The following is a 25,933-nucleotide window of genomic DNA, read 5'->3' on the forward strand; positions in this document are numbered from 1 at the left end:
TATGTGCAAAGTGTCCCCAAAATGATTGCATATAGGATTTTTTTCTGAGAGTTTTCATATGAATTGCAAAGGGAGCAGACTCCTCAGGTAATGCTTAGATTCCAAACTGAGGAGTTATCTGGGATTATGCCCCCTCTCCTCGCCCGTACTAACGAACACTAGCTTAAAAAATCTGTCTCCTCAGAAGGAACTATATACTTAACTGAAATTCATTAGAAATTGATCATTACCACCCCTTCCCCTCTTTGCCTAAAAAGACCGATTGGAAATAGATGAATTCAGAAATAAACTACTGTTGAAATCTCTCAGTGTCTACGAAGTGCAAATGTAAAGCTATTAAAGAAAATTTTGAAATGCAAAGATATTTTACTTTTAACGGAATTTTATTAGGAATTAATTGGCATATCGACAATATATATTGCCTTCAAAAAATAGACATACATTTGTAATGGGAGTCTAATATGATGCAATGTGCTTGTGTTTCTCTGACAGACTATACGGAAAGTGAAAATGTCATAAAATATTCCTTAAATGAATTGGTCACCTAAAAATTAAGAATATTTTAATGATCCTTCATAAAATAACATATAGGGTAATAAAAAATATGTTTAAACCAATGATCCTTCCAATAGAAGAGAGTCTGTCTACAATTTTCCAATTCTAAAAAAAAGTGTGGGTGGCTCAATACATAGACTTCGTAACTTCTTAAAATATACCAGTGTCTGGAAGCCAGTCTAATATAATACTGATTAGTTCGATTTTCACTCTGATTGTCAGGGATCCGTTAACCTCGTCTGTACTCCCTCAAGCGGATCATCTCGCAAGTTTACAGTGAATCATTTATTTGCCGATAACTTCTCGTTGTTCGTTGTCATTCGTGGAGTATAATCACTGTAGCCGCATCGTTAGAGTGAAGGAATAACGGTTTCGTGCAACTTTATTTTGAAAAAATCCTTTTCTGTTTGTGATTCGGAGAGTTTACGAATTTCTTCTTTTTTTTTTTTTCATTTTAGAGGGCTATTTTAATTTTTTGGAATACAAAAATGGCAGAGAATGGGATGAACGGGCACGATGTCGCTGTAAACCAGTGGAAGGTTGGACTTATGAACAGTGAGGGGAAATATCTCACGGCAGAAAGTTTTGGCCATAAAGTCAATGCATCAGGTGTAGCTTTGAAGAAAAAACAAATGTGGATCTTAGAACAGGATCCTGCTGATACGGAAAACTTTATCTACATTCGCAGCAGTCAGAACTTTTACATGACGGCCGACAAATACGGCGAAGTCAAAGTTGACGTCGAAGCGGAGAACAAAGGTAAAGATGAGAGATTTACAGTAGAATATTCCTCAGATGGTAAATGGGCTTTCAAGAATGTAACCCATAGAAATTACTTAAGCGGACTGGGTGATCAGGTCAAATGTTTCAACAGAACCCCCGAAAAGAATAACTGGTGGAGTATTCAACTGTACGCCCATCCCCAAATCCATTTACGTAACGTCAAACGAAAACGGTGCGCGAATCTGAACATGGACACGTCTGAACTTGAGTGTTCCAAAAACACACCTTGGGGTTCAGATGCGACTGTTTTGTTGGAATTCGATGAAGGGAAATATACATTAAAATCTTGCGACAACAGATATTTGAGCTGCGACGGCCCTTTGGAAGAAGATGCCAGCGACAAAACGAAGTATTGTATGGAAATGCATTCCGGGTGTCTCGCTTTCAAAGACTGCAACGGTCGATACCTTACAGCTGTAGGCAAAGGAACCATGAAGGGTAAAAACAAAACGATTACCAAAGATGAATTATTCACGATAGATGATAGTCATCCACAATGTCAAATCATATCACACAATGACAAGAGCGTGTCCGTAAAACAAGGTAAATATCACTTTCAATATTCATTTCTTTTTCCGTGATATATATCTTTAATAAGGTACGAGACCCCTGATATTATAATAATTATAATACTTAGAGCACGTGCTGTACCAGTACATCATAGGTATAGTAAGGGATGTGACAGAAAATACCAAGATATGCCACAAATCTTGATTATAAACAGTACGATACTACAAGGATTGTACTGTAGTAATACTGCACGACTACTTTCACTTTGTCTCTCGCAATGTGGTCTTGTGATTTATCCTGACCCCTAGAAACCCACCCTATCCCCGCCCTTGCACAATACTGCCAGATTTTGGCTCTCGATCCACGTTTCAGTCTAATGAGGTATAATGAATTTAGTGAATGTTATGATACAAAGTTTCGGCTCTGTGTGTCGCCCTAGAAAACGAACAAATTCACAGGTACCCTGCGGCTGGACATGTGATATTACCAAAATGGTATATCATTGACAAATTCTGGATATTTTAGAGAAGCATTTAAATCAAACAAAAGTTGTGGGTTAATTTTTAACTATATATAAACAGAATTTCAATAGGAGAAATCATGGCGGCGGAGGGTACCTGTGAACAAATTACTATATTTATTGTGATGACCCAACTATTCGAAAAATAAGGGCTATTGTACTCATCCCGACATCAGCGGTTGCATTCAGGTTAAAGTTTTAGAAGTTTTAGGCAAGGTTCACTTTATGTATTGACTCAACTACTGCATATCCCTGGTAGTGAGTGTGTGCGTGCGTGTGTGGTGTGTGTGGGGGGGGGGGGGGGGGGGGGGGGGGGGGCGGAGACATCATGTAACCATGTAACCCAAAAGTCAAGGTCACTATTTACTAATAATCACCAAAATAGCTCACATAGGAAGAAGCACCATTTAGATTAGGGGATAATGTTTAGTTTATCTGGGTAAAATAATATCAATTCCGTTCTCGTGTAAGACAGTTAAATCCGGAAGTGGAGCTAGTACAGTGGCTTTTATACGAAACTGATATGCATGTGAAATATCACAGTCTGCCCCGACGTAAAACATTTCCCAAAGTATGTTAGCTTATCCACCCGTATCAAATAGTAGATTACCACGAAGAAAACGAATGAATCATATACAATACAATAGATCTTTTCACCACGGATGTGGCAATTTCTCATTTTCTTACCTTTCTTACTAATCGTTTTCATCGTAGCGTTACACTGTTTCTATAACAATCATGTCTGATGTTTAAGTTATTTTCAAATTCATTCAGTTTTAGCCTGCTAAATTTCTATAATGAATTTGCCCATCTTTAAATTTGGACAGTACCATTAACTGTTAAAAGGGGTGCATACCAAAAAGATACTGACCGAATGGCGAATAGTGCATGTCATGATCAGACTGCACGGATGTGCAGGCTGATCGTGATCTGCTCTGGTCGCAAAGGCAAGATCAGTTGTATTCAGCATGATAAGGGTTAAGAAGGAAATCAATGAAAGGTGCAGATTACGATAAAGTATAAATCAGAATTACGATTGTTGCTGATTCGGTTTAATATTAATTGATTGTATTTTATAGTAATATAATCAGTACTGTTTTATAACCTGAGATCTGTCCCTGGAGACACTTCATTTGCCATGGTAACAGAGATCACGTTTTATCAAGCTTCATTTTGATAAAGGTGCAAGAACGGAGGTGGGTGGGGGCGGGAAGGGTCACGAACAAAGATGAATCGTACGGATGATTGTTTTAGATGCTAGGCTGTTGCTGGAGTTGCTTACTGGATCGAACTGCAGATAAATGTTGGAAATAACACTTCTCATGTTGATGTATATGTGGGACGTGCACGTTACAATGTAGTAAAACATTGGTCATACATACATATATTTGGACATTGTCTAACATTCAGCTCTTATCTCTGGATATCTAATTCTTTGAGTCAGGAAGTGTTAATTATTTCCGGCTCTTGATTGTTTCGGACAAGACTGACAACTGAGTTATTTGTCTAAACTCTTGGTCATTTCCTCAGTGAGTTCCCAGTGAGTCACCCTCCTTGTCTGAGAAAGCAAAGTGATGTTATTGTTGATGAATGGAGAGATATCATGACATCGATCAGCTTCCCGAAAATTAGCTGAGTCAAGTGTCTTTGAGTACAGTGGATAGGGTAAGCTGAGTCAATTAGTATCGCGGACGGGGTGAAAAGGGTATATCGTACAAACATTAAAAGTGTTTTGGTCTCATTATACAGGACACTGCAGTAAAAATACTAGCCTTCTTCATTCAATCCTTATGAAATCAAGGGAATAACGGGCATTGAACCAGCTCTCCACTTCCTACTCATGTTTAAGCAATAGTTTTTTCTTACATAAGATGTATCTTCAATTCGTTCAGTCAGTTGAAATAATAACTGAAAGGCAGCGAAAATAAACATTTTTATTCATTATCTGATGTAGTTACGTAACAAAATGCTGTTTTACAATTAAAATAAGACATTGAACCACAAGAAGTTTATAAAGCTGATTAAATGACGTTTCTATGGCAACAGTTTTTTTTTATTTGTATCAAGATAACAGCAAAATCCAGCGAACTATTTAGAAATATTTTGGCTGCTTTTCCCACAAAAAGCCTTATCTATTAATTTCATCTCTCGTGAAAGTAAGCTTGGGAAGCTGGAACAAATGTTTATTAATATTTAGGAAGGAAAGTCAAAATATCCAGTAATATGCGTGAATGAACGATAACCACGTGGAAAATATCAAACCTTGTTTGTTTGCGAAATTTAAGTGGCTGTGTCAGGGTATTTCTATAGTTTCTTGATTGATGTTTCGGTCAATCAACAGCAGGTTAAAGACATATCAGGTGCCGTCTGTTGATATAGTCAACATGTTACAGGCAAACTGGCGGTTTATTTACTCGTAAAACATGTCAACATTCTGAAAGGTAACTGCTGGTAGTTCAAAGGAAGCCAGTGCCTTCACAGAAATGTACAAATGTGTAGCTGTATAATGTCTTGCTAGTTGGCGTTTCTGACAATCCAAAGGGATTTCGAGCACGTGATGTGATACTGGATTTTATGCACAATAGCGAAACATTTGGCCGAAAGAAAAAGCAATGGAAGGAAAGAGGGGAAAACAAAGCATTTTATCGATCAAGTCTTCTTGTCAGGAACCAGGCTAAATTACATTGCTTAAATTTGTCTTTCCGCTGGAAACATGGGATCGTACACGTATATACGGATTTGAAATTCGAACATTTGTCAAAAAACATAAGGGCAGTGTAAATACAAGCTTTTAATCAATTTTATTGTAGAACCAGGATTACACTTTAATTTCATCCGAGGAAAACATGAGTAGCTATATGATTGAAATACATATTATGTAATAATAGGGCAGTGTAATACTCACACATGTACGTATATGGATCACAGCAAAGCTCGATGGGAATCGGTGAGTTCACATATAATCAATTAACCTTGGTAGCCTCTGGTGAGTCCATAGACAACACTCTGGTAGACACCTTCTCTGGTGAAGTCCATAGACAAACCTTGGTAGACTCTGGTGGAAGTCCATAGACAAACCTTGGTAGACCTCTGGTGAAGTCCATAGACAAACCTTGGTAGACCTCTGGTGAAGTCCATAGACAAACCTCGGTAGATCTCTGGTGAAGTCCATAGACAAACCTTGGTAGACCTCTGGTGAAGTCCATAGACAAACCTCTGGTGAAGTCCATAGACAAACCTCTGGTAGATCCTGGTGAGAGTCCATAGACAAAACCTTGGTAGGACCTCTGGTGAAGTCCATAGACAAACCTTGGTAGATCTCTGGTGAAGTCCATAGACAAACCTTGGTAGACTCTGGTGAAGTCCATAGACAACTGTAGACTCTGTGTCAAGACAACTTGGTGATCTCTGGTGAAGTCCAAGACAACTTGGTAGACCTCTGGTGAAGTCCATAGACAAACCTTGGTAGACCTCTGGTGAAGTCCATAGACAAACCTTGGTAGACCTCTGGTGATCATAGACAAACTGGTAGACTCGTGAAGTCCTAGACAAACCTTGGTAGATCTCTGTGATGTCCATAACAAACCTTGGTATTACAGCCTCTGGTGAAGTCCATAGACAACCTGGTGAAGCCCATAGACAAACCTTGGTAGATCTCTGGTGAAGTCCATAGACAAACCTTGGTAGACCTCTGGTGATGTCCATAGACAAACCTCTGGTGAAGCCCATAGACAAACCTTGGTAGATCTCTGGTGAAGTCCATAGACAAACCTTGGTAGACCTCTGGTGATGTCCATAGACAAACCTCTGGTGAAGCCCATAGACAAACCTTGGTAGACCTCTGGTGATGTCCATAGACAAACCTTGGTAGACCTCTGTTGATGTCCATAGACAAACTTTGGTAGACCTCTGGTGAAGTCCATAGACAAACCTTGGTAGATCTCTGGTGAAGTCCATAGACAAACCTTGGTAGACCTCTAGTGGAGTCCATAGACAAACCTTGATAGATCTCTGGTGGAGTCCATAGACAAACCTTGGTAGACCTCTGCTGGAGTCCATAGACAAACCTTGGTAGATCTCTGGTGAAGTCCATAGACAAACCTTGGTAGATCTCTGGTGAAGTCCAAAGACAAACCTTGGTAGACCTCTGGACTCCATAGACAAACCTTGGTAGACCTCTGGTGAAGTCCATAGACAAACCTTGGTAGATCTCTGGTGAAGTCCATAGACAAACCTTGGTAGACCTCTGGTGATGTCCATAGACAAACCTTGGTAGATCTCTGGTGATGTCCATAGACAAACCTTGGTATACCTCTGGTGAAGTCCATAGACAAACCTCTGGTGAAGCCCATAGACAAACCTTGGTAGATCTCTGGTGAAGTCCATAGACAAACCTTGGTAGACCTCTGGTGAAGTCCATAGACAAACCTCTGGTGAAGTCCATAGACAAACCTTGGTAGATCTCTGGTGAAGTCCATAGACAAACCTTGGTAGACCTCTGGTGAAGTCCATAGACAAACCTTGGTAGACCTCTGGTGAAGTCCATAGACAAACCTTGGTAGACCTCTGGTGAAGTCCATAGACAAACCTTGGTAGACCTCTGGTGATGTCCATAGACAAACCTTGGTAGACCTCTGGTGATGTCCATAGACAAACCTTGGTAGACCTATGGTGAAGTCCATAGACAAACCTTGGTAGACTTCTGGTGATGTCCACAGACAAACCTTGGTAGATCTCTGGTGATGTCCATAGACAAACCTCTGGTGAAGCCCATAGACAAACCTTGGTAGACCTCTGGTGGAGTCCATTAACCAACCTTGGTAGATCTCTGGTGATGTCCATAGACAAACCTTAGTAGACCTCTGGTGGAGTCCATAGACAAACCTCTGATGAAGCCCATAGACAAACCTTGGTAGACCTCTGGTGAAGTCCATAGACAAACCTCTGGTGAAGCCCATAGACAAACCTTGGTAGACCTCTGGTGGAGTCCATAGACAAACCTCTAGTGAAGCCCATAGACAAACCTTGGTAGACCTCTGGTGAAGTCCATAGACAAACCTCTGGTGAAGCCCATAGACAAACCTTGGTAGACCTCTGGTGATGTCCATAGACAAACCTTGGTAGATCTCTGGTGATGTCCATAGACAAACCTTGGTAGACCTCTGGTGAAGTCCATAGACAAACCTTGGTAGACCTCTGGTGATGTCCATAGACAAACCTTGGTAGATCTCTGGTGATGTCCATAGACAAACCTTGGTAGACCTCTGGTGATGTCCATAGACAAAACTTGGTAGATCTCTGGTGATGTCCATAGACAAACCTTGGTAGACCTCTGGTTAAGTCCATACACAAACCTTGGTAGACCTCTGGTGATGTCTATAGACAAACCTCTGGTGAAGCCCATAGACAAACCTTGGTAGACCTCTGGTGATGTCCATAGACAAACCTTGGTAGATCTCTGGTGATGTCCATAGACAAACCTTGGTAGACCCTGGTGATGTCCATAGACAAACCTTGGTAGATCTCTGGTGATGTCCATAGACAAACCTCTGGTGAAGCCCATAGACAAACCTTGGTAGACCTCTGGTGGAGTCCATTGACCAACCTTGGTAGATCTCTGGTGATGTCCATAGACAAACCTTGGTAGATCTTTGGTGATGTCCATAGACAAACCTCTGGTGAAGCCCATAGACAAACTTTGGTAGACCTCTGGTGATGTCCATAGACAAACCTTGGTAGAGCTTTGGTGATGTCCATAGACAAACCTTGGTAGACCTCTGGTGAAGTCCATAGACAAACCTTGGTAGATCTCTGGTGATGTCCATAGACAAACCTCTGGTGAAGCCCATAGACAAACCTTGGTAGACCTCTGGTGGAGTCCATTGCCCAACCTTGGTAGATCTCTGGTGATGTCCATAGACAAACCTTGGTAGATCTCTGGTGATGTCCATAGACAAACCTCTGGTGAAGCCAATAGACAAACCTTGGTAGACCTCTGGTGAAGTCCATAGACAAACCTCTGGTGAAGCCCATAGACAAACCTTGGTAGACCTCTGGTGGAGTCCATTGACCAACCTTGGTAGATCTCTGGTGAAGTCCAAAGACAAACCTTAGACAAACCTTGGTAGATTTCTGGTGGAGTCCATAGACAAACCTTGGTAGATCTCTGGTGGAGTCCATAGACATGCCTTGGTAGACCTCTGGTGGAGTCCATAGACAAACCCTGGAAGACCTCTGGTGGAGTCCATAGACAAGCCCTGGAAGACCTCTGGTGGAGTCCATAGACAAACTATGGTAGACCTCTGGTGGAGTCCATAGACAAACCATGGAAGACCTCTGGTGGAGTCCATAGACAAACTATGGTAGACATCTGGTGGAGTCCATAGACAAACCATGGAAGACCTCTGGTGGAGTCCATAGACAAACCCTTGAAGACCTCTGGTGGAGTCCATAGACAAACTATGGTAGACCTCTGGTGGAGTCCATAGACAAACCATGGAAGACCTCTGGTGGAGTCCATAGAAAACCCTTGGCAGATCTCTGAATTGCTAGACAAACCGTGGATTCCATAGACAAACATGCAGTCCGAAGACAAAACACACCACTGGTGTTTACTTTAAGTACATGTAGTATCATCAAGGAAAATGTTTCTAAAATTCATTATATTAAATGAATAATAAAAATCAACTGAAAGCCGGGAGTCGTAATTTCCCACATTGCTGTAATTTTCCGGCAATTTACTGGTTATTTTGCAAACCCAAATAAAGAAAATATATTGATAAGACACGTGTAGATAAGGGACTACTCTGTATACAGTGTAAGTCATCACTAATCAAATTTCACGTGCAATCACCTCAGAATATTAGTAATGTTAACCACTTAAATAACACCTGTCAAATCATGGCAAATTATCATCACTCATGATTTGAGAGATACTGGAATGGGAGACAAAGAGAATGAGACTGTTGCCAAAATCTGCTCATTATTACTTGCTGAACTTAATGTATAATTTTATACAATCTTTCAATTCTTACATTAATTGCCAATTAAACATGATGTTCCCAGAAGCCTGATATCACAGATTAATGCCTGCTTAGCCCAGTTATTGAGGAGAAATAATGTATATGATAGTTTATTTGTTTGAAAACAGTTACAAGCAGATATTTCTATGTTATTAGTCCTTTTTCGCATTTAAATTAAGACTCATCTTTGATCAGTTATACATTTACAGTGTGTGTGTATTGTTTTCTTTTATTGACGTTTAAATTGATATGACATTCTTACCGGAACGCATGCAAAATGTGCATGAGCGTGCAAATGCATCTTAATGTTGTATGAGTCATCACATTTGGGTTTGTAACTGTACCCGTGTGAGCAACCATGCGCCTCGTTAACTTTCTGGGAAGCAAGAATAAATTGATTACGAGCATTTGTCTTGTTATCTTTCCGAGAGTCATACCGAATAAATTAATTGAGAAATGTAGCCGAGAATGTCAGTTCGTGCTTAAAATGAACAAATGTATATAAAATCTGTGAGTTAAGAATTCATGCGTTATTTCTGAATCTGATCAATGTTCCCATTCGTGTGTTACATCACCCACTACCGACCAAACCGTACTTTTTGTGAGTTCAGTCTAGGCGCTAAAATTTACAGGAGTACGTTATTTCATGCAGCTGTTCTAAGATTTTATCTTAGAACCACAAGTCTATGCTTAGGTGCAGTATTACTCCATAAATATCTTATCATGACCCCATGTACTTTTATGGTGCAAAACTTGAAAATGAGAAATATTCAGTTTGAAATTTTCGTAGGAACGAGTACGTTATATTTGTCGAGCTGTCCAGAATTTCTAAGAAAAGACTCCTAACATTCTGTTATAATTTTGATCAGTGATTAATGTTGCATTATAAAACGTATACGGTATAGCCAGTACATATCATTGCAAACGGAATATCTTGCCGTATTTTTAGCTCACCTGAGCCAAAGGCTCATGGTGAGCTTTTGTGACCGCTCAATGTCCGTCGTCTGTCATCAGTCGTCCGTCGTCAGTCGTGCGTTCGTCAACATTTTCTTAAAAAAATCTTCTTCTTGAAAACCACTGAGCAGAATTACACCAAACTTCACAGGAATGATCCTTGGATGGTTCCCTTTCAAATTCATTCAAAGAATTTAATTCCATGCAGAACTCTGGTTGCTATGGCAACCGTAGGGAAAAACTTTAAAAATCTTCTTGTCTAAAACCGGAAGGCGTACAGCCTTGATCTTATGGTTCTCTATCAAGATTATTCAAATTTTGCCCCTGGGTTGAAAAGAGGCCTCGCCCCGGGGGTCACAAGTTTTACATAGACTTATATAGTAAAAAACATTAAAAATCTTCTTGTCTAAAACAACATGACCTAGGGCTTTGGTATTTTGTATGTAGCATTGCCTTGTGGTTCTTTACCATTTTTTTTTTCAAATTATGCCCCTGGGTTGAAAAGAGGCCCTGTGCCGGAGGGTCTCGTGTATTACATAGACTTATATAGGAAAAAAAATGAAAAAATCTTCTTGCCAGAAACTGCAAGGCGTAGGCTTTTGATGTTAAGTATGTTGCCTTTCCTAGTGTTTCTCTACCAAAATTGTTCAAATTATGATCCTAGGGTGAAAAGAGGCCCTGCCCTGGGGATACCAAGTTTAACATAGACTTATATAGGAAAAAAATTAAAGATCTTCTTGTCTGAAAGTTCAAGGCCTAGGCATTTGATATTTGGTTTGTAACATTGCCTGGTGGATCTCTAACAAGTTTGTTCAAATTATGCCCGAGGGGTGGAAAGATGCCCCGCCCTAGGGGTCACTTGTTATAATCATTAGTTATATAGGAAAAATACTTCAAAAATCATCAGGCTATAGTTCCTGGACTGTTTAATTATAATTACCTGATGACCCAAGCGATTAGGTATCACTTGACTGTGACCTTGACCTACTGACCTACTTTCTTGTTTTTTAAGATACAGCCTTGAAATTTGGACGACATGTACAGTTTTACACACCAGTCTTAAAACAGCCTTTCAGTGACCATGAATGTGGCCTACTGACCTACTTTCTAATATTTTAGGGTCATTTGTCATTTGAAACATGTGGCTCATATTACTCCGGTGAGCGATTCAGGGTCATCATAACCCTCTTGTTTTTGTCTTGGCAACACAACGGGATATATCAGCCACCCGTTCAGCTGACCAACGAACAAAGCATCCAAGTGCTGATCCCACACACAAAAGATCATCATGATGTTTATTTTCATTACTTTTTCTCACATTTCTTTTTAAGTCAAGCCGGGGATTGAACTCTTTCAACTGGATACTGACTTGTATTTCTCTATTGAGCATACACGTTATGATCAGTTGAAGAGTAACGTGTAAATATCACGTGTCCAAGTATTCAAAACCACATATAAATGTGTCTAAGTATACTAGTTTGCGTTATCGATCAGTATATACCAAAATTCGTTTCATTCATGTTCTATGAAACTTTTCAACATAGGACCAAAACTTGGTCACAATTTAGTACCGAATTACCACTTTATAGTGTAATACGGCTTATCAAAATTAAATCTAATGGACTCCAATTAGCGTTATGTAATTCTTTTAAAAATTGATATTTCAGGCCTGGACGTAACAGCTAACCAGCCCAAAGAGGAGATCGGTGAAACTGAGATATTCCAGATGAAGTATAACAAGGCGTCAGATACTTGGGCATTCCGAGCGAGCACTGAGAAATACTGGGCACTGCAGGACGATACAGGAACCGTACAGGCCAAACAGGCCGAACCGTGAGTAGATTTATTAGAAAACTTAGTGAGGCCTAAAACAAAACTTGTGTGGAAATAACTGGTTGATAGAATCGTATTTAGGCTACGCAAAACCAATATATCAGAATAGTGCCTTTGACTAGTAAACTTTATTATGCCCCCTTTCGAAGACGGAGGGGTCTATTGTTTTGCAGAATCGGTCGGTGTCTGTCCGCAGACCAGTCCATTTCCGAATGATAACTCAATAACGCTTGGGTCTAGGATCATGACAGTTATTAGGGAAGTTGGTCATGACCAGCAGATGAACCGTTTAGATTTTGAGACCAGTATGCCATAGGTCAATGTCACAGTGGCCCGGAACAGTTAAACGGTTTCCGGAAGATAACTCAATAACGCTTGGGCCTATGATCATGAATTTGATAGAGGAGGTTGGTTATGATCAGCAGCTGACCCCTCTTGATTTTGAAGTCAGTAAGTCAAAGGTCAATGACACAGTGAGTCGGAACAGTTAAACCGTTTCCGGATGATAACTCAAGAACGCTTGGGTCTTGGATCATGAATGATGATAGGGAGATTGATCATGACCAGCAGATGACCCCTATTTATTTTGAGATCAGTAGATCATAGGTCAAGGTCACAGTGACCCGGAACAGATAAACGGTTTCTGGATGATAATTCAAGAACTCCTAGGCCTAGGATCATGAATGTTGACAAGGGAGATTAACCATGACCAGCAGATGACCCCTATTGATTTTGAGGTTAGTAGGTCAGATGTCAAGGTCATAGTAACCTGGAACAGTTAAACGGTTTCAGACTGATAACTCAAGAATGCTTGGGCCTAGGATCACGAAACTTAATAGGGAGGATGATCGTGATCAGCAGATGCCACCTATTGATTTTGAGGTCAGTAGGTCAAGGTCACATTGATCCAGATCAGTAGAACTCTTTTTGCCAAATAACTAGAGAATGCTTTGGTCTAAGATCACATTTCATACTGGAGGTCACTTATGACTGATAAATACCCTTAATTATTTTAAGTACATCAAACGACCAGTGCACAGTAACCAGATAATTTCTGTTCCTTGTGCAGTTACTGACCTAATGCATCACGATTGGGAGTGTGTGGTGGGGGGGGGAGCATTTCATTTTCGACAAGCTCTTGTTATTTTGGGTGTCAGGATGTCAAAGGTCAAAATCTGCAATGTGTAGACTGAACCCAGTTTCTGATCACCTACTGGAGAAAACTTGGGTCAATGCCTGTAAAACTTCATAGGTCAGTGGATGATTATTACTTTTTTGGTGTCAGTAAGTCACAGGTCAAGTTCACAGTGACCCTAAGGTTTAGTTACTAATTGTTGATGAATATACAAATATGTCCTATAGGATTGTCAAATGGCATGCAGTAGCTGCCTGTAGCCTTACTTATTTGGCTTACAGAATTACTTACTTTATGATCTGATATTTTATAGTTGTCATCCTTCGAACGGACGGGACAACGATAGTCAAAAGTTATCATGCTGTCTGAAAACGTCCAATTATATGGACTAGGTTGCCTGGTTTTAGTAGATGACCCCTGTTAATTAGGGGTCAGTATAGTACAAAGTTCAAGGTCACTACTTAACTTCATAGGATGATTGCCTGTGGTCAGTGGATCACAATTCCTCTTGGTTTGTGGACAATAAAAAGGTCAAGTCACTGATATTGATGCTAAAGATGGTATTATTTCAATAGTTGGATAAAGCTTGTTCAATACTTCAGTGCATGACTGTCTGTTGTCTGTTAATGTTTTGGGGGTTAGTATGTAAGGTCAAGAGACATTGAGAAAAAAATGTCTTCTAGTCATTAGTTGGAGTATACATTGTTGTTTGTGACCCTGTAGATGACATGTACTGCTAGGGGTCAGGGGGTAAAATGTCAGTCACAGTTACCTCAAGACTGAAAATCAATCAATAACTGCAGAATGCTTTGGCCAACAGCTGTATAAGCTTGTAAGATGACTGCTTATATATATATATATATATATATATAATAGAAAATATTAAAAGTTACTCCTTGACAAGTATATAATAAATAAAAAAGAAAAACATCCAATGGGTTTCCTCTATCTGTATTTCTGTCCACCTACCGGTTTCATATCATAATCATCAGGGCAGACATATAAAAAATGTGTAGTTGCTACACATTTTTTATATGTCTGCCCTGATGATTATGATATGAAACCGGTAGGTGGACAGAAATACAGAATGCTACACATTTTTTATATGTCTGCCCTGATGATTATGATATGAAACCGGTAGGTGGACAGAAATACAGATAGAGGAAACCCATTGGATGTTTTTCTTTTATATATATATATATATATATATATATATATATATATATCATGATTCCTTGTGTTTTGACTGTCAGTATGTCACACAATAGAGCATGCTTAGGCCTACAGTCATCAAACTTCGTAGCATAACTGTTTATAGTCAGTAGATGATTCCTCTTGTTATTTGGACCTAGGTCATGGGTCAAGGTCACAAAGTTCTTACTTGCAGAGAACAGGTTTGTACTGGTACAGAATCCAGGAACACTGGTTAGGTTTACTGCCCGCCGTTACATGACTGAAATACTGTTGTAAAATGGCGTTAAACCCAAAACAAACAAACAAACAAAGTTCTTAAGGTAGATCTGCATGCTTGGTAAACCAGAAGCAATGTCATTTTTCCAGGTAAAATATTTGACAAAAAATCTTTCCTTTTTCAGGACCAAAAACTGTTACTTCACAATTGACTGGCAGGATGACGGTACTGTCGGAATTAAAGGTCCTGATGGAAAATACCTTTCCAACAAACCCACTGGAATTCTGTACTCAACAGGCACAGATTTACAGGACGTAAACAAATTTAGAATCCTCGTTACGAATCTACCACAGCTAGTTCTAAAGAGTGAATTTGGATTTGTCGGCACCAATCCGAAAGAAACCCAGTATATATGTAATAAAACTAAGTACGATATGCTCCAAGTTACACCCGACACTGATGGCACTTACACAATCAAAAGTAAGCTATTTATTCTGTTACAATGTGACTTTCAAAGTGTTTGTGTCTGCTGTTTTTAGCATGACTACGCAAAGTATATGGAGAGCTATCCTACTGACCCCGGTGTTGGCGTCCCCACTTTGGTTTAAATTCTTTTACACTTTCTCTTTTTTCTCCTTATCTCTGTAATTACTTGGTGGATTTGCTTATAAACTTAAAATACTTGTTCCTCATGATCACCCACATCATCTGGCATGAGGGCCATAACTCTCACACCAATATTTCATGAATTATCCCCCTTTTTACTTAGAATTTTAGGTAAAAGTTTTGGTGCTCTTTCACTCTATCTCAGTTATTACTAAATGGATTTGATTCAGAATTTAAAAAAATTGTTCTATGTCATCACCCACATCATGACACAAGGTTCTTTACTCTGGCACAAACTTTGGTTTGCTTTTAACTTAAAATTGTTTTTCCTCATGATCACCCACATCATCTGGCATAAGGGCCATAACTCTGACACCAATATTTCATGAATTGTGCCCATTTTTTACTTGAAATTTCAGGTTAAAGTTTTGGTGCACTTTCAATGTATCTCAGTTATATATAAATGGATTTAATTCAAACTTAAAATAATAGTTCTACTTCATCACTCACAGGTTCTAAACTTTGGCACATACTTTTCATGAATTATGCCCCCGTTTTACTTAGAATTTCAGGTTAATTTTAATGCATTTTCACTATATCTCTGTTATGACAGAGAGGATTTGATTTAAAAAATAATTTATAGGAAAAGAGGGCTTTAACACTATTCATGCATGACGGGCGGTTATACTTCGGGCGTAATAATAGGGCGCAGCCTATGATATATATAACTAAACCTATATGTTCATGTTGTTCAAACAGTTCTGCTTGGTTGCCATCAGAGCTAGTACGATATATCGAAATAATTTCACACAAATGCATTAACCCAACGAAATAGTCCTTCTGTCACGGTCTTCTACTAAGATTGTTAGAATTATTCTATTTTTCAAAAAAACATTGCTTCCAGAAGGGGCATGGTTACTTTTCCCTTTACATGTATTACAAATTTATTTCATTTTGTCAAAAAATCATGGCCACCAAGGGCTGTGCTCACTTTTCCATGGCACAATTTGAAAATTATTTCACAATCATTTTCCTTGCATAATCATCTACCAACACTGTTTAAGCAAGTGGAGCAATCTAGGGTCACCTGCCCGCTTAGCTCAGTAGGTAAGAGCGTCGGTCTACGGATCGTGGGGTCGTGAGTTCGATCCTCGAGCGGGGTGAATGTTCTCCGTGACTATTTGATAAACGACACTGTGTCTGAAATCATTAGTCCTCCGCCACTGATTCATGTGGGGAAGTTGGCAGTTACTTGCGGAGAACAGGTTTGTACTGGTACAGAATCCAGGAACACTGGTTAGGTTAAAGGGAATTCCTATAGTTTTTTATGCGCATCTTTCTGCGCAGCCGACACTTTCTATGGAAAACTGAACTGAAGTCAACATTTGTTGAAACATGTTACAGACAATCTTAAATATGAGGAATTTTGAATGAAATAACATTTTTGGTAAGTTATATCAGTAATCAAATGTTGATACTGGTTTATTATGTTGTATTGACAAGTATCATGCCTGACAGGTATCTTGCTATTTTAGTGGTTGTGTTTTCACATCGCATTTTAGTACAAAAGACAGTGTTGTTCATATAAAGTAAGATAATTGACTTAGTACTGATAAGACAATATCACCTTTCAGATTATTTAGAGTTCAATTATAGAAAGAATTAAGAATTTTTAAAACCTTTTTTTAACTTTTAGCAGACATACATGTAATCAATTTGGCCAGGTTCGCGCCATTTCCGTCCGAACAGGTGTTGTATTCTAGCGGTCTTAACATAAAATTTAGCCTGGTGACCCATACATTTTTAGCCATTTTTATGCTCACAATACAATTATCTATACACAAGAAGAAAAAGAAAAAACTCTATGAAAGAGTTTTTTCAAAATTAAAAAAAAATATTCTTCACTATGGGTATTTTTCATTGAAAAAAGTTCACAAAAGTAAATATGAAACATTTTCTTTTTCATTTGTACCCATTATTGTAAGGATAGAGTATTACAAATATGACTATGATATCAAATAAGTATATAATAAAATCTGTAAAAAGAAAAAACTGTATTGTGCTGCCTGGATGTATATTTTGGTTGGTATTTATAAAAAAGCAGAAAATTATGAAAATGTTGAAAAATCGCTGGCAGTTTCAGCAACAGTGGGTGTGTTCAAAACAATTTTTCACAAAAACAAGCCTGGTGACCTATTGTTTTTATTTGTTCATTGTTTTCAGCACAAATTTTCCTATCATATATGTGAATTTAAAAAAATTCTATGAAAGGAAAAAAAACTATAGGAATTCTCTTTAACTGCCCGCCGTTACATGACTGAAATACTGTTGAAAAACGGTGTTAAACCCAAAACAAAACAAGAGGACCATGATGGTCCTGAATCGCTCACCTGTCCCCACATGACCCAGTTTTGAACTGAGTATGACGTCATTTTTTTCTATTATTTGACATAGTGACCTAGTATTTGAGCTCATGTGACCCAGTTTTGAACTTGACCTAGATACTGAGATAAAAATTCTGACCAAGTTTCATGAAGATCTATTGAAAAATATGGCCTCTAGAGAGGTCACAAGGTTTTTCTATTATCTGACCTAATGACCTAGTTTTTGAAGGCACTTGACCCAGTTTCGAACTTGACCTAGATACCATCAAGGTGAACATTCCCACCAATTTTCATGAAGATTTCATGAAAAGTACGGCCTCTAGAGAGGTCACAAGGTTTTTCTATTAATTGACCTAAGGACCTAGATTTTAAAGGCACGTGACCCAGTTTCGAACTTGACCTAGATATCATCAAGATGAACATTCTGAACAATTTTCATGAAGATCTCATGAAAAGTATGGCCTCGAGAGAGGTCACAAGATTTTTCTATTTTTAGACCTAATGACCTAGTTTTTGACCACACATCATCCACTTTCGAACTTGACCAAGATATCATCAAGGTGAACATTCTGACTAATTTTCATGAAGATCCATTCAAAAATAAGGCCTCTAGAGAGGTCACAAGGTTTTTCTATTTTTAGACCTAATGACCTAGTTTTTGACTGCATGTGACCCACTTTCAAACTTGACCTAGATATCATCAAAGTGAACATTCAGACCAACTTTCATGAAGATCCATGGAAAAATATGGCCTCTAGAGAGGTCACAAGGTTTTTCTATTTTTAGACCTAATGACCTAGTTTTTGGACCGCACGTGACCCAGATTCGAACTTGGCCTAGATATCATCAAGATGAACATTCTGACCAATTTTCATGAAGATCCATTGAAAAATATGGCCTCTAGAGAGGTCACAAGGTTTTTCTATTTTTAGACCTACTGACCTAGTTTTGGATGGCACGTGACCCAGTTTCGTACTTGACCTAGATATCATAAAGATGAACATTCAGACCAACTTTCACACAGATCCCATGAAAAATATGGCCTCTAGAGAGGTCACAAGGTTTTTCTATTATTTGACCTACTGACCTAGTTTTTGACAGCACGTGACCCAGGTTCGAACTTGACCTAGATATCATCAAGATGAACATTCTGACTAACTTTCATGAAGATCCATTGAAAAATATGGCCTCTAGAGAGGTCACAAGGTTTTTCTATTTCTAGACCTACTGACCTAGTTTTTGACCACAGTTGACCCAGTTTCGAACTTGACCTAGATATCATCAAGATGAACATTCTGACCAACTTTCATGAAGATCCCATGAAAAATGTGACCTCTAGAGTGGTTACAAGCAAAAGTTTACGCACGGACGCACGCATGCACGGACGACGGACGCTGCACGATCACAAAAGCTCACACTGTCACTGTGTGACATGTGAGCTAAAAAAAAACAAAAAAGCAATCTAGGGTCATCATGGTGCTTTTGTTTTGATGAAATAACATGCAGAATATCAAGCAAATCTGCCTGATACAAAAGGGTTTGCAACCTAAATTTTTGGCTGAATTTAATTGAAGACTGATTTTAGCGAGTTATACTAGTGTATATGAATCTCTTAACAATACAACACCTTGGTATATTATTCTAGTATATATAAAATGTTGCTGTAACATTTACATTAGTTTCCTATACCTACAGCAAGATATCTGTGTTCTGTTACAGATAAAAATGGGAAGAGCTGGTATGTGGGAGATGACAGTATGGTGTATCTGGATGAAAACCGCAGTACAAAGTTCAAGTTTCAGTTTTGTGGTAATGCCATGATGGCTATCAGAGCCCCTAATGGCTGTTTTCTGAAAGGAGAACAAAACGGACTATTCAAAGCAACAGCCGAAGACATTTCATCATCATCCCTGTGGGAATTCTGAGGTGCTTGTTTTGGACAAACTTGCTATTTATAGCTCATTGTGCGCTACCCAAGTTTTCTGTATCATTATATCTGCTGGTAATCATACATGTAAGGTACTGGTTTACTACTTGTACTAATCAAAATAGGAAACATAGTTATCCAAAATGGTGGTAAACACCTGGCTTGGAACTTGGATATAAAAGCACGGAATCGTTGTTAATTTGTTTATTGTGATTTCTTTGACTTGGACAAGATCATATTTTGTCATCTTATATAAACTTTATGAGAGGAGATATCTTCAAAAGAAAAAAGTATTTTGACAGTTTGCAAGAAAATGAGTTACTGGACATTTGAAAAAAATCTTGAAGCATAAAACCCAGGATATATCACCAATGACTGTCCTCGTGTATAATTGCACATCAAGAACTTACATTTTCAGTCAAACAAAAGATCCAGATAAACTAGAACAAATGATAGTAAACTGGTAGTACACTTAAAAACAAACTTATTGTTAACTCAGAAATAGCCAAAAACAGAAAATTAATGAACATTACAATTCATAGTCAACTCTGGCAAAACTATTGTGAGTTTAGAAACCATAGTACAGGAAAGGAAACCATGGTGGACTTGGAAACAAACACATGGTGGACTTGGAAACAAACATATGGTAGACTTGGAAACAAACACATAGTGTCTGGGAAACAAACACATGGTGAACTTGGAAACAAACACATGGTGTCTGGAAAACAAACACACATTGAACTTGGAAACAAACACATTGTGGATTGGGAAACAAGCACATTGTGTCTGGGAAATAAACACACATTTAACTTGAAAACAAACACACTGTGTAGTGAGATAAATGCTTCAATATGACCATTCCTGTTTGCTTTCGTATGATTATTTTACTGTTGAGAAGTATTGACTTTGTAACTTGTAACTATAGGAGTGCATGGCTGTCAAAGAGACCGTGATTCATTTACATGTCTGTATGTCTGTCTGTCTGTCTGTCTGACTAACTTGAGCAGTGAGTATTCTTCAGTGTCCTTAGGTAGTCTAAGGTCATCATATATTCAGAGAAATAAACATATCTTGACATCCTTTCAGTAAAATGTTGAAACTCAAATATCTAAAGCATTAGCTTCTTTCCTAGTAAAATGTGAACTTTTAACAACAGTGATCTATATTTATCAAGTTCTGTTCTGTTGCTCAAACTTTAAAAGGAGTTATTATCAGGAGTTGTACTAAGGAGACATTTTGGCTTGCTAATGTTTGACTTAAAATATTTGATACATACTGTAGAGATTATATGACAGACAGTATTCAGACTATTTGTACTGTAGTTTCATTTGTTTTGTCTATCATTATGTCTGTTTGTGTGATGTGCAAAAAGCCTTTATTTTGCCTTATATGTTTTCTGAATTTAATTTGCTTTTCGCCAAATTGTTGCTATATTATGTGTTCAATACCAGACATGGTGCGATTAACTGGAGAAAATACATTATTTGTATAGCGAAGATTTAAACAGGCTTTCTGTGATCACTATCTTTATTCACCATTAGAGGTATGAAAGTTATATCTTTCCATTTTTAACTACTGTAATTTGAGACAATTCTCAGTACAGGGATATCTATAAAATCTAATGCATGCGTACAGTTAAAAAATTTGAGCCCCGCCATGAGAAAACCAACATAGTGGCCTTGCGGCCAGCATGGATCAAGACCAGCCTGCCCATCCGTGCAGTCTGGTCAGGATCCATGCTGTTCGTTTTCAAAGTTTTTTTGCAATTAGAGAAACTGTTAGTGAACAGCATGGATCCTGACCAGAATGCACTGGATCCATGCTGGTTGCAAAGCCACTATGTTGGTTTTCTCATGGCACGGCTCATTTAAATTCTTAAGAACATTCATGTTTCCTATAGTTATGTTATACATAATATTATATTTGTTAAATTGATACATTTTTTGCTGCTATACAGTCGAACCTGTAGTAAAGACCACTTTCAAATAAAGACTGCCTCTGAATAAAGGTCACCTCCGAATAAAGGCCACCTCCGAATAAAGACCACCTCTAAATAAAGGTCACCTCTGGATAAAGACCACCTCCGTATAAAGGCCAACTATCTTTTTGATAAACTTCAGTGTAAATTCAACTGTACTGAGAGATCACCTATCAACAAAGTCAATATTTTTCATTTCCCCGAGGAGGGTCTATACAGACAGGATTGACTGTAGTTTTTATCACCTGACCAAAATTCCAAGTATTAGCCTGTAAGCCATGATGCTTTATTTTTCTGTTGTTATATAACATGTATAATTTGTACTTATTTATTAACTCACTCCATTTACCTTCATTGCATTCAGTAGGGACCATTAAATCAGACTTTTTATTAGTCATCCTTTTTATTAAATCACACTTTTTATTCTTTAATGATTTAAGTATCAGTTACCATCAAATTGGACATACATTGATTTTATTTTAGCATAATTCACTATTAATGGTATTCAATCAAAACATAGTTAGACTTTAATTATCATGGTAACTAATAACTGTAATCTAAAATCAAAAAGCTGTTGTGTTAGGAAACCACAATTTACTCAAAAAGTCCATAAAATTGTGATTTTGCGATTACAGAGGGTAGAATATAATGTGCTGTATAAATGCCTACTGTTTTGACCAATAATGATGCTTTAGCATCGATCATTTCTGACATTTTGCCTTATTTTATCATAACTATAGTTTGCTTTGACTCAACAAATTAACATAGAAGATGATTATATTAATGCTAGATGTTTCAGGGCAGGAAAAACTATACACCAAGTTCTGACAGATTTCAGACTATACTAAGAAATTCTTAAATGGACATGCCTTCAGATAAAGGTCAAACTATTTCAGATATCAACTTTATTTCAGTACACATTTTATGAGTATGATTATAAAATTTAATTACATCTAAAATTTCTAAATATCTAAACTATTTGAGTTTTTATATATCTAAAGTACACAAGTTTTTCCAATATTACCCAGAATTTGAGAAACACCTTGATTGCAATTATTAACTAATAAAAAATTAATACTTTCTAAATGACATAAGTCTGGAGTTGTGTCCCTTTAACATAATGTTATTTAACCACTTATTATTATTGGGTTTGTTCTTTCATTTCAAGACTCTTCAAAGCCCTTTTAATTCATTTAAAATTACTGTAAAATTACATTCCGCAATGATGAGATCAAGGATTGGCCACATTATCTGAGACACAAACATTTGTTTCTGTCTGTTCTAGAGATTTTGGTAGAATCCAGACAAAGGCACAGAGCATCATTTTTTATGTGTATTGATTTTTGGATGCCTTTAGCAGGAATCAATATTTTACCATTTAAGAAAATAGCTTGCTTTGTTTTATATCATTTGAACAGCAGATGTTAACTATTGACAGTGAACTATTGCTATATAATCTAAATGGCATTTTCAGTAGTTGCTATGAAACGATTTAGAATTGTGAAAGTAACATAAAATCCAAGAAACTGTAGAAAATTGCAGGAAAATTCCAAACCTCTATGTGGATGTGGCGAGAAATACCAAATTGATTTTTCTATTGCTGTATTCTTGTACTTCAGTTTTAAATACTATATACAGTACCTGCAGGGTTGGGTAGCTGCTGTATATTTTTAAATGATAAAATCTGGTATGGCTGCAGTTTCTGCAGGGAGGACCAAGACACAGAAGTTTATCAAATTTACAGATTGCTTCTTATCAGAATAACATGTACAGTTGAGTTTCTCTGAAATAATGTGATGTATACATATTATTGCATTTAAGCAAGTCATAGTTTGTAGCCATTTTGAGACTGCATTTTGTAATTAAATGCCAAATATCTACAGCCTGTTTTGTTATACTTTACCTAAAGTTTAATGTAGCATGTAATACAACTGTATTACTAAGATATGAGCCGTGCCATGGGAAAACCAACATAGTGGCTTTGTGACCAGCATGGATCAAGACCAGCCTGCGCATCTGCACAGTTTGGTCAGGATCCATGCTGTTCGCTTTCAAAGTCCATTGCAATTAGAGAAACTGTTAGCGAACAGCATGGATCCTGACCAGACTGCGCTGATGCGCAGGCTGGTCTGGATCCATGCTGGTTGCAAAGCCACTATGTTGGTTTTCTCATGGCGTGGCTCATATGGAAGATCTGTGTGGAAATAGACCAGGAATATTGTCTAGCTGCATCATTAAGAACCTATTTCTACACATATTACTATACATTGCTATATAAACCTCATTAATAATTTCTGTGGTAACAAAATGCTGCCTTTTATTACTTCCAAATAATTAGATACATTGGTACACATGATGGGAGGGATGTTCAAAAATTAGGCGGACTTAACACATTATTTACACAAGTTTAAAAGCAAAGCAGTTGATTCGCATATTATTTGTTAAAATGGATAAAACTTGCATTTTACCAATGTGTCTTTGTTGTAAACATATTTTTTTTTTTCAAAATATCTCTGTAAAGTAACATGGGTATTGACAATATTGCAACATGGGTATTTACAATACGACAACATGGGTATTTACAATACAGCAACATGGGTATTTAAAATACAGTAACATGGGTATTGACAATATTGCAACATGGGTATTTACAATACGACAACATGGGTATTTACAATACAGCAACATGGGTGTTTAAAATACAGCTACATGGGTATTTACAATATTGCAACATGGGTATTTACAATACAGTAACATGAGTATTTACAATAGTGTAACATGGGTGTTTAAAATACAGTAACATGGGTATTTACAATATTGCAACATGGGTATTTACAATATTGCAACATGGGTATTTAAATATTGTAACATGGGTGTTAAAAATACAGGTACATGCATATTAATAATATTTGCAACATGAATATTTACAATATTGCAACATGGGTATTTACAATATTGCAACATGGGTATTTTACAATATTGCAACATGGGTGTTTTACAATATTGCAACATGGGTGTTTTACAATATTGCAACATGGGTATCTACAATATTGCAACATGGGTGTTTAAAATACGGTAACATCGGTATTGACAATATTGCAACATGGGTGTTTACAATATTGCAACATGGGTATCTACAATATTGCAACATGGGTATTTGCAATATTTACCACAATGCAACATGGGTATTTACAATACAGCAACATCGGGTGTTTGAAATACAGTAACATGGATATTAACAACATGGGTATTTACAATATTGCAACATGGGTATTTACAATATTGCAACATGGGTATTTACAATATCGCAACATTGGTAGTTACAATATTGCAACATGGGTATTTACAACATTGCAACATGGGTATTTACAACATTGCAACATGGGTATTTACAGCATTGCAACATGGGTATTTACAATATTGCAACATGGGTATTTACAACATTGCAACATGGGTATTTACATCATTGCAACATGGGTATTTACAGCATTGCAACATGGGTATTTACAATATCGCAACATGGGTATTTACAATATCGCAACATGGGTATTTACAATATTGCAACATGGGTATTTACAGCATTGCAACATGGGTATTTACAATATTGCAACATGGGTATTTACAACATTGCAACATGGGTATTTACAGCATTGCAACATGGGTATTTACAATATTGCAACATGGGTATTTACAGCATTGCAACATGGGTATTTACAATATTGCAACACAGGGTAACAGCATTGCAACATAGGTATTTACAATATTGCAACACAGGGTAACAGCATTGCAACATAGCTATGTACAGCTTACTTTGTTTCTTCATTACAAATTTTATTAACAAACTCTGGGTAAGTGATGATACTCAATATTTCAGCTCCTGAAATTATTATTATTAAGTCATAGCTGTTTAATAAGCATAATTATTCTACATAGGAAGGAACAGAATGAATGCTTGCTGTAAAGAATGAAGTGTCTGAGAGATGTTTTTCAGTCTTAACATCACTGTGATCTTGACCTAAGATTTTAAAACAATTTGGGTCACTTACTGGTAATCAGACAATTGTGTTAAGAAGTTTTGCAAGTGTTCTCCACTTATTAAATTTTTTGCAACAAATGAATATTGAAAGAGTATATCAGAATTATATAATGTCAGCTCCTCCATATAGAGCCATTAATCAGCAATGTGTGGAAATTATACTGATTATTATTGACAATGAAGTGTTACCTGGAGACAGTTTTCAAAAAAAGATATAAATTTCCCCAAGCCCTATGGTCTAGTAAATATAGCAAAATATAAGGCTCTCTACAAAGGTTG

At 37.5% G+C, this 25,933-nt stretch overlaps 1 protein-coding gene across 1 annotated transcript; it reads left to right on the forward strand.

The window, feature by feature from the left end:
- The first annotated feature begins 847 nt into the window (after positions 1-847).
- Positions 848-23,498, forward strand: LOC123564142 (fascin-like). Its single transcript, XM_045357500.2, has 4 exons — positions 848-1,881; positions 12,012-12,177; positions 14,908-15,203; positions 19,433-23,498. Exons 1-4 carry the CDS (start codon positions 1,044-1,046, stop codon positions 19,636-19,638), a joined length of 1,506 nt encoding a protein of 501 aa, XP_045213435.2. The 5' UTR covers positions 848-1,043; the 3' UTR covers positions 19,639-23,498.
- Positions 23,499-25,933: the final 2,435 nt, after the last annotated feature.

This window comes from Mercenaria mercenaria, chromosome 2 (assembly GCF_021730395.1).
Source record: "Mercenaria mercenaria strain notata chromosome 2, MADL_Memer_1, whole genome shotgun sequence".
Lineage (NCBI taxonomy): Eukaryota > Metazoa > Mollusca > Bivalvia > Venerida > Veneridae > Mercenaria > Mercenaria mercenaria.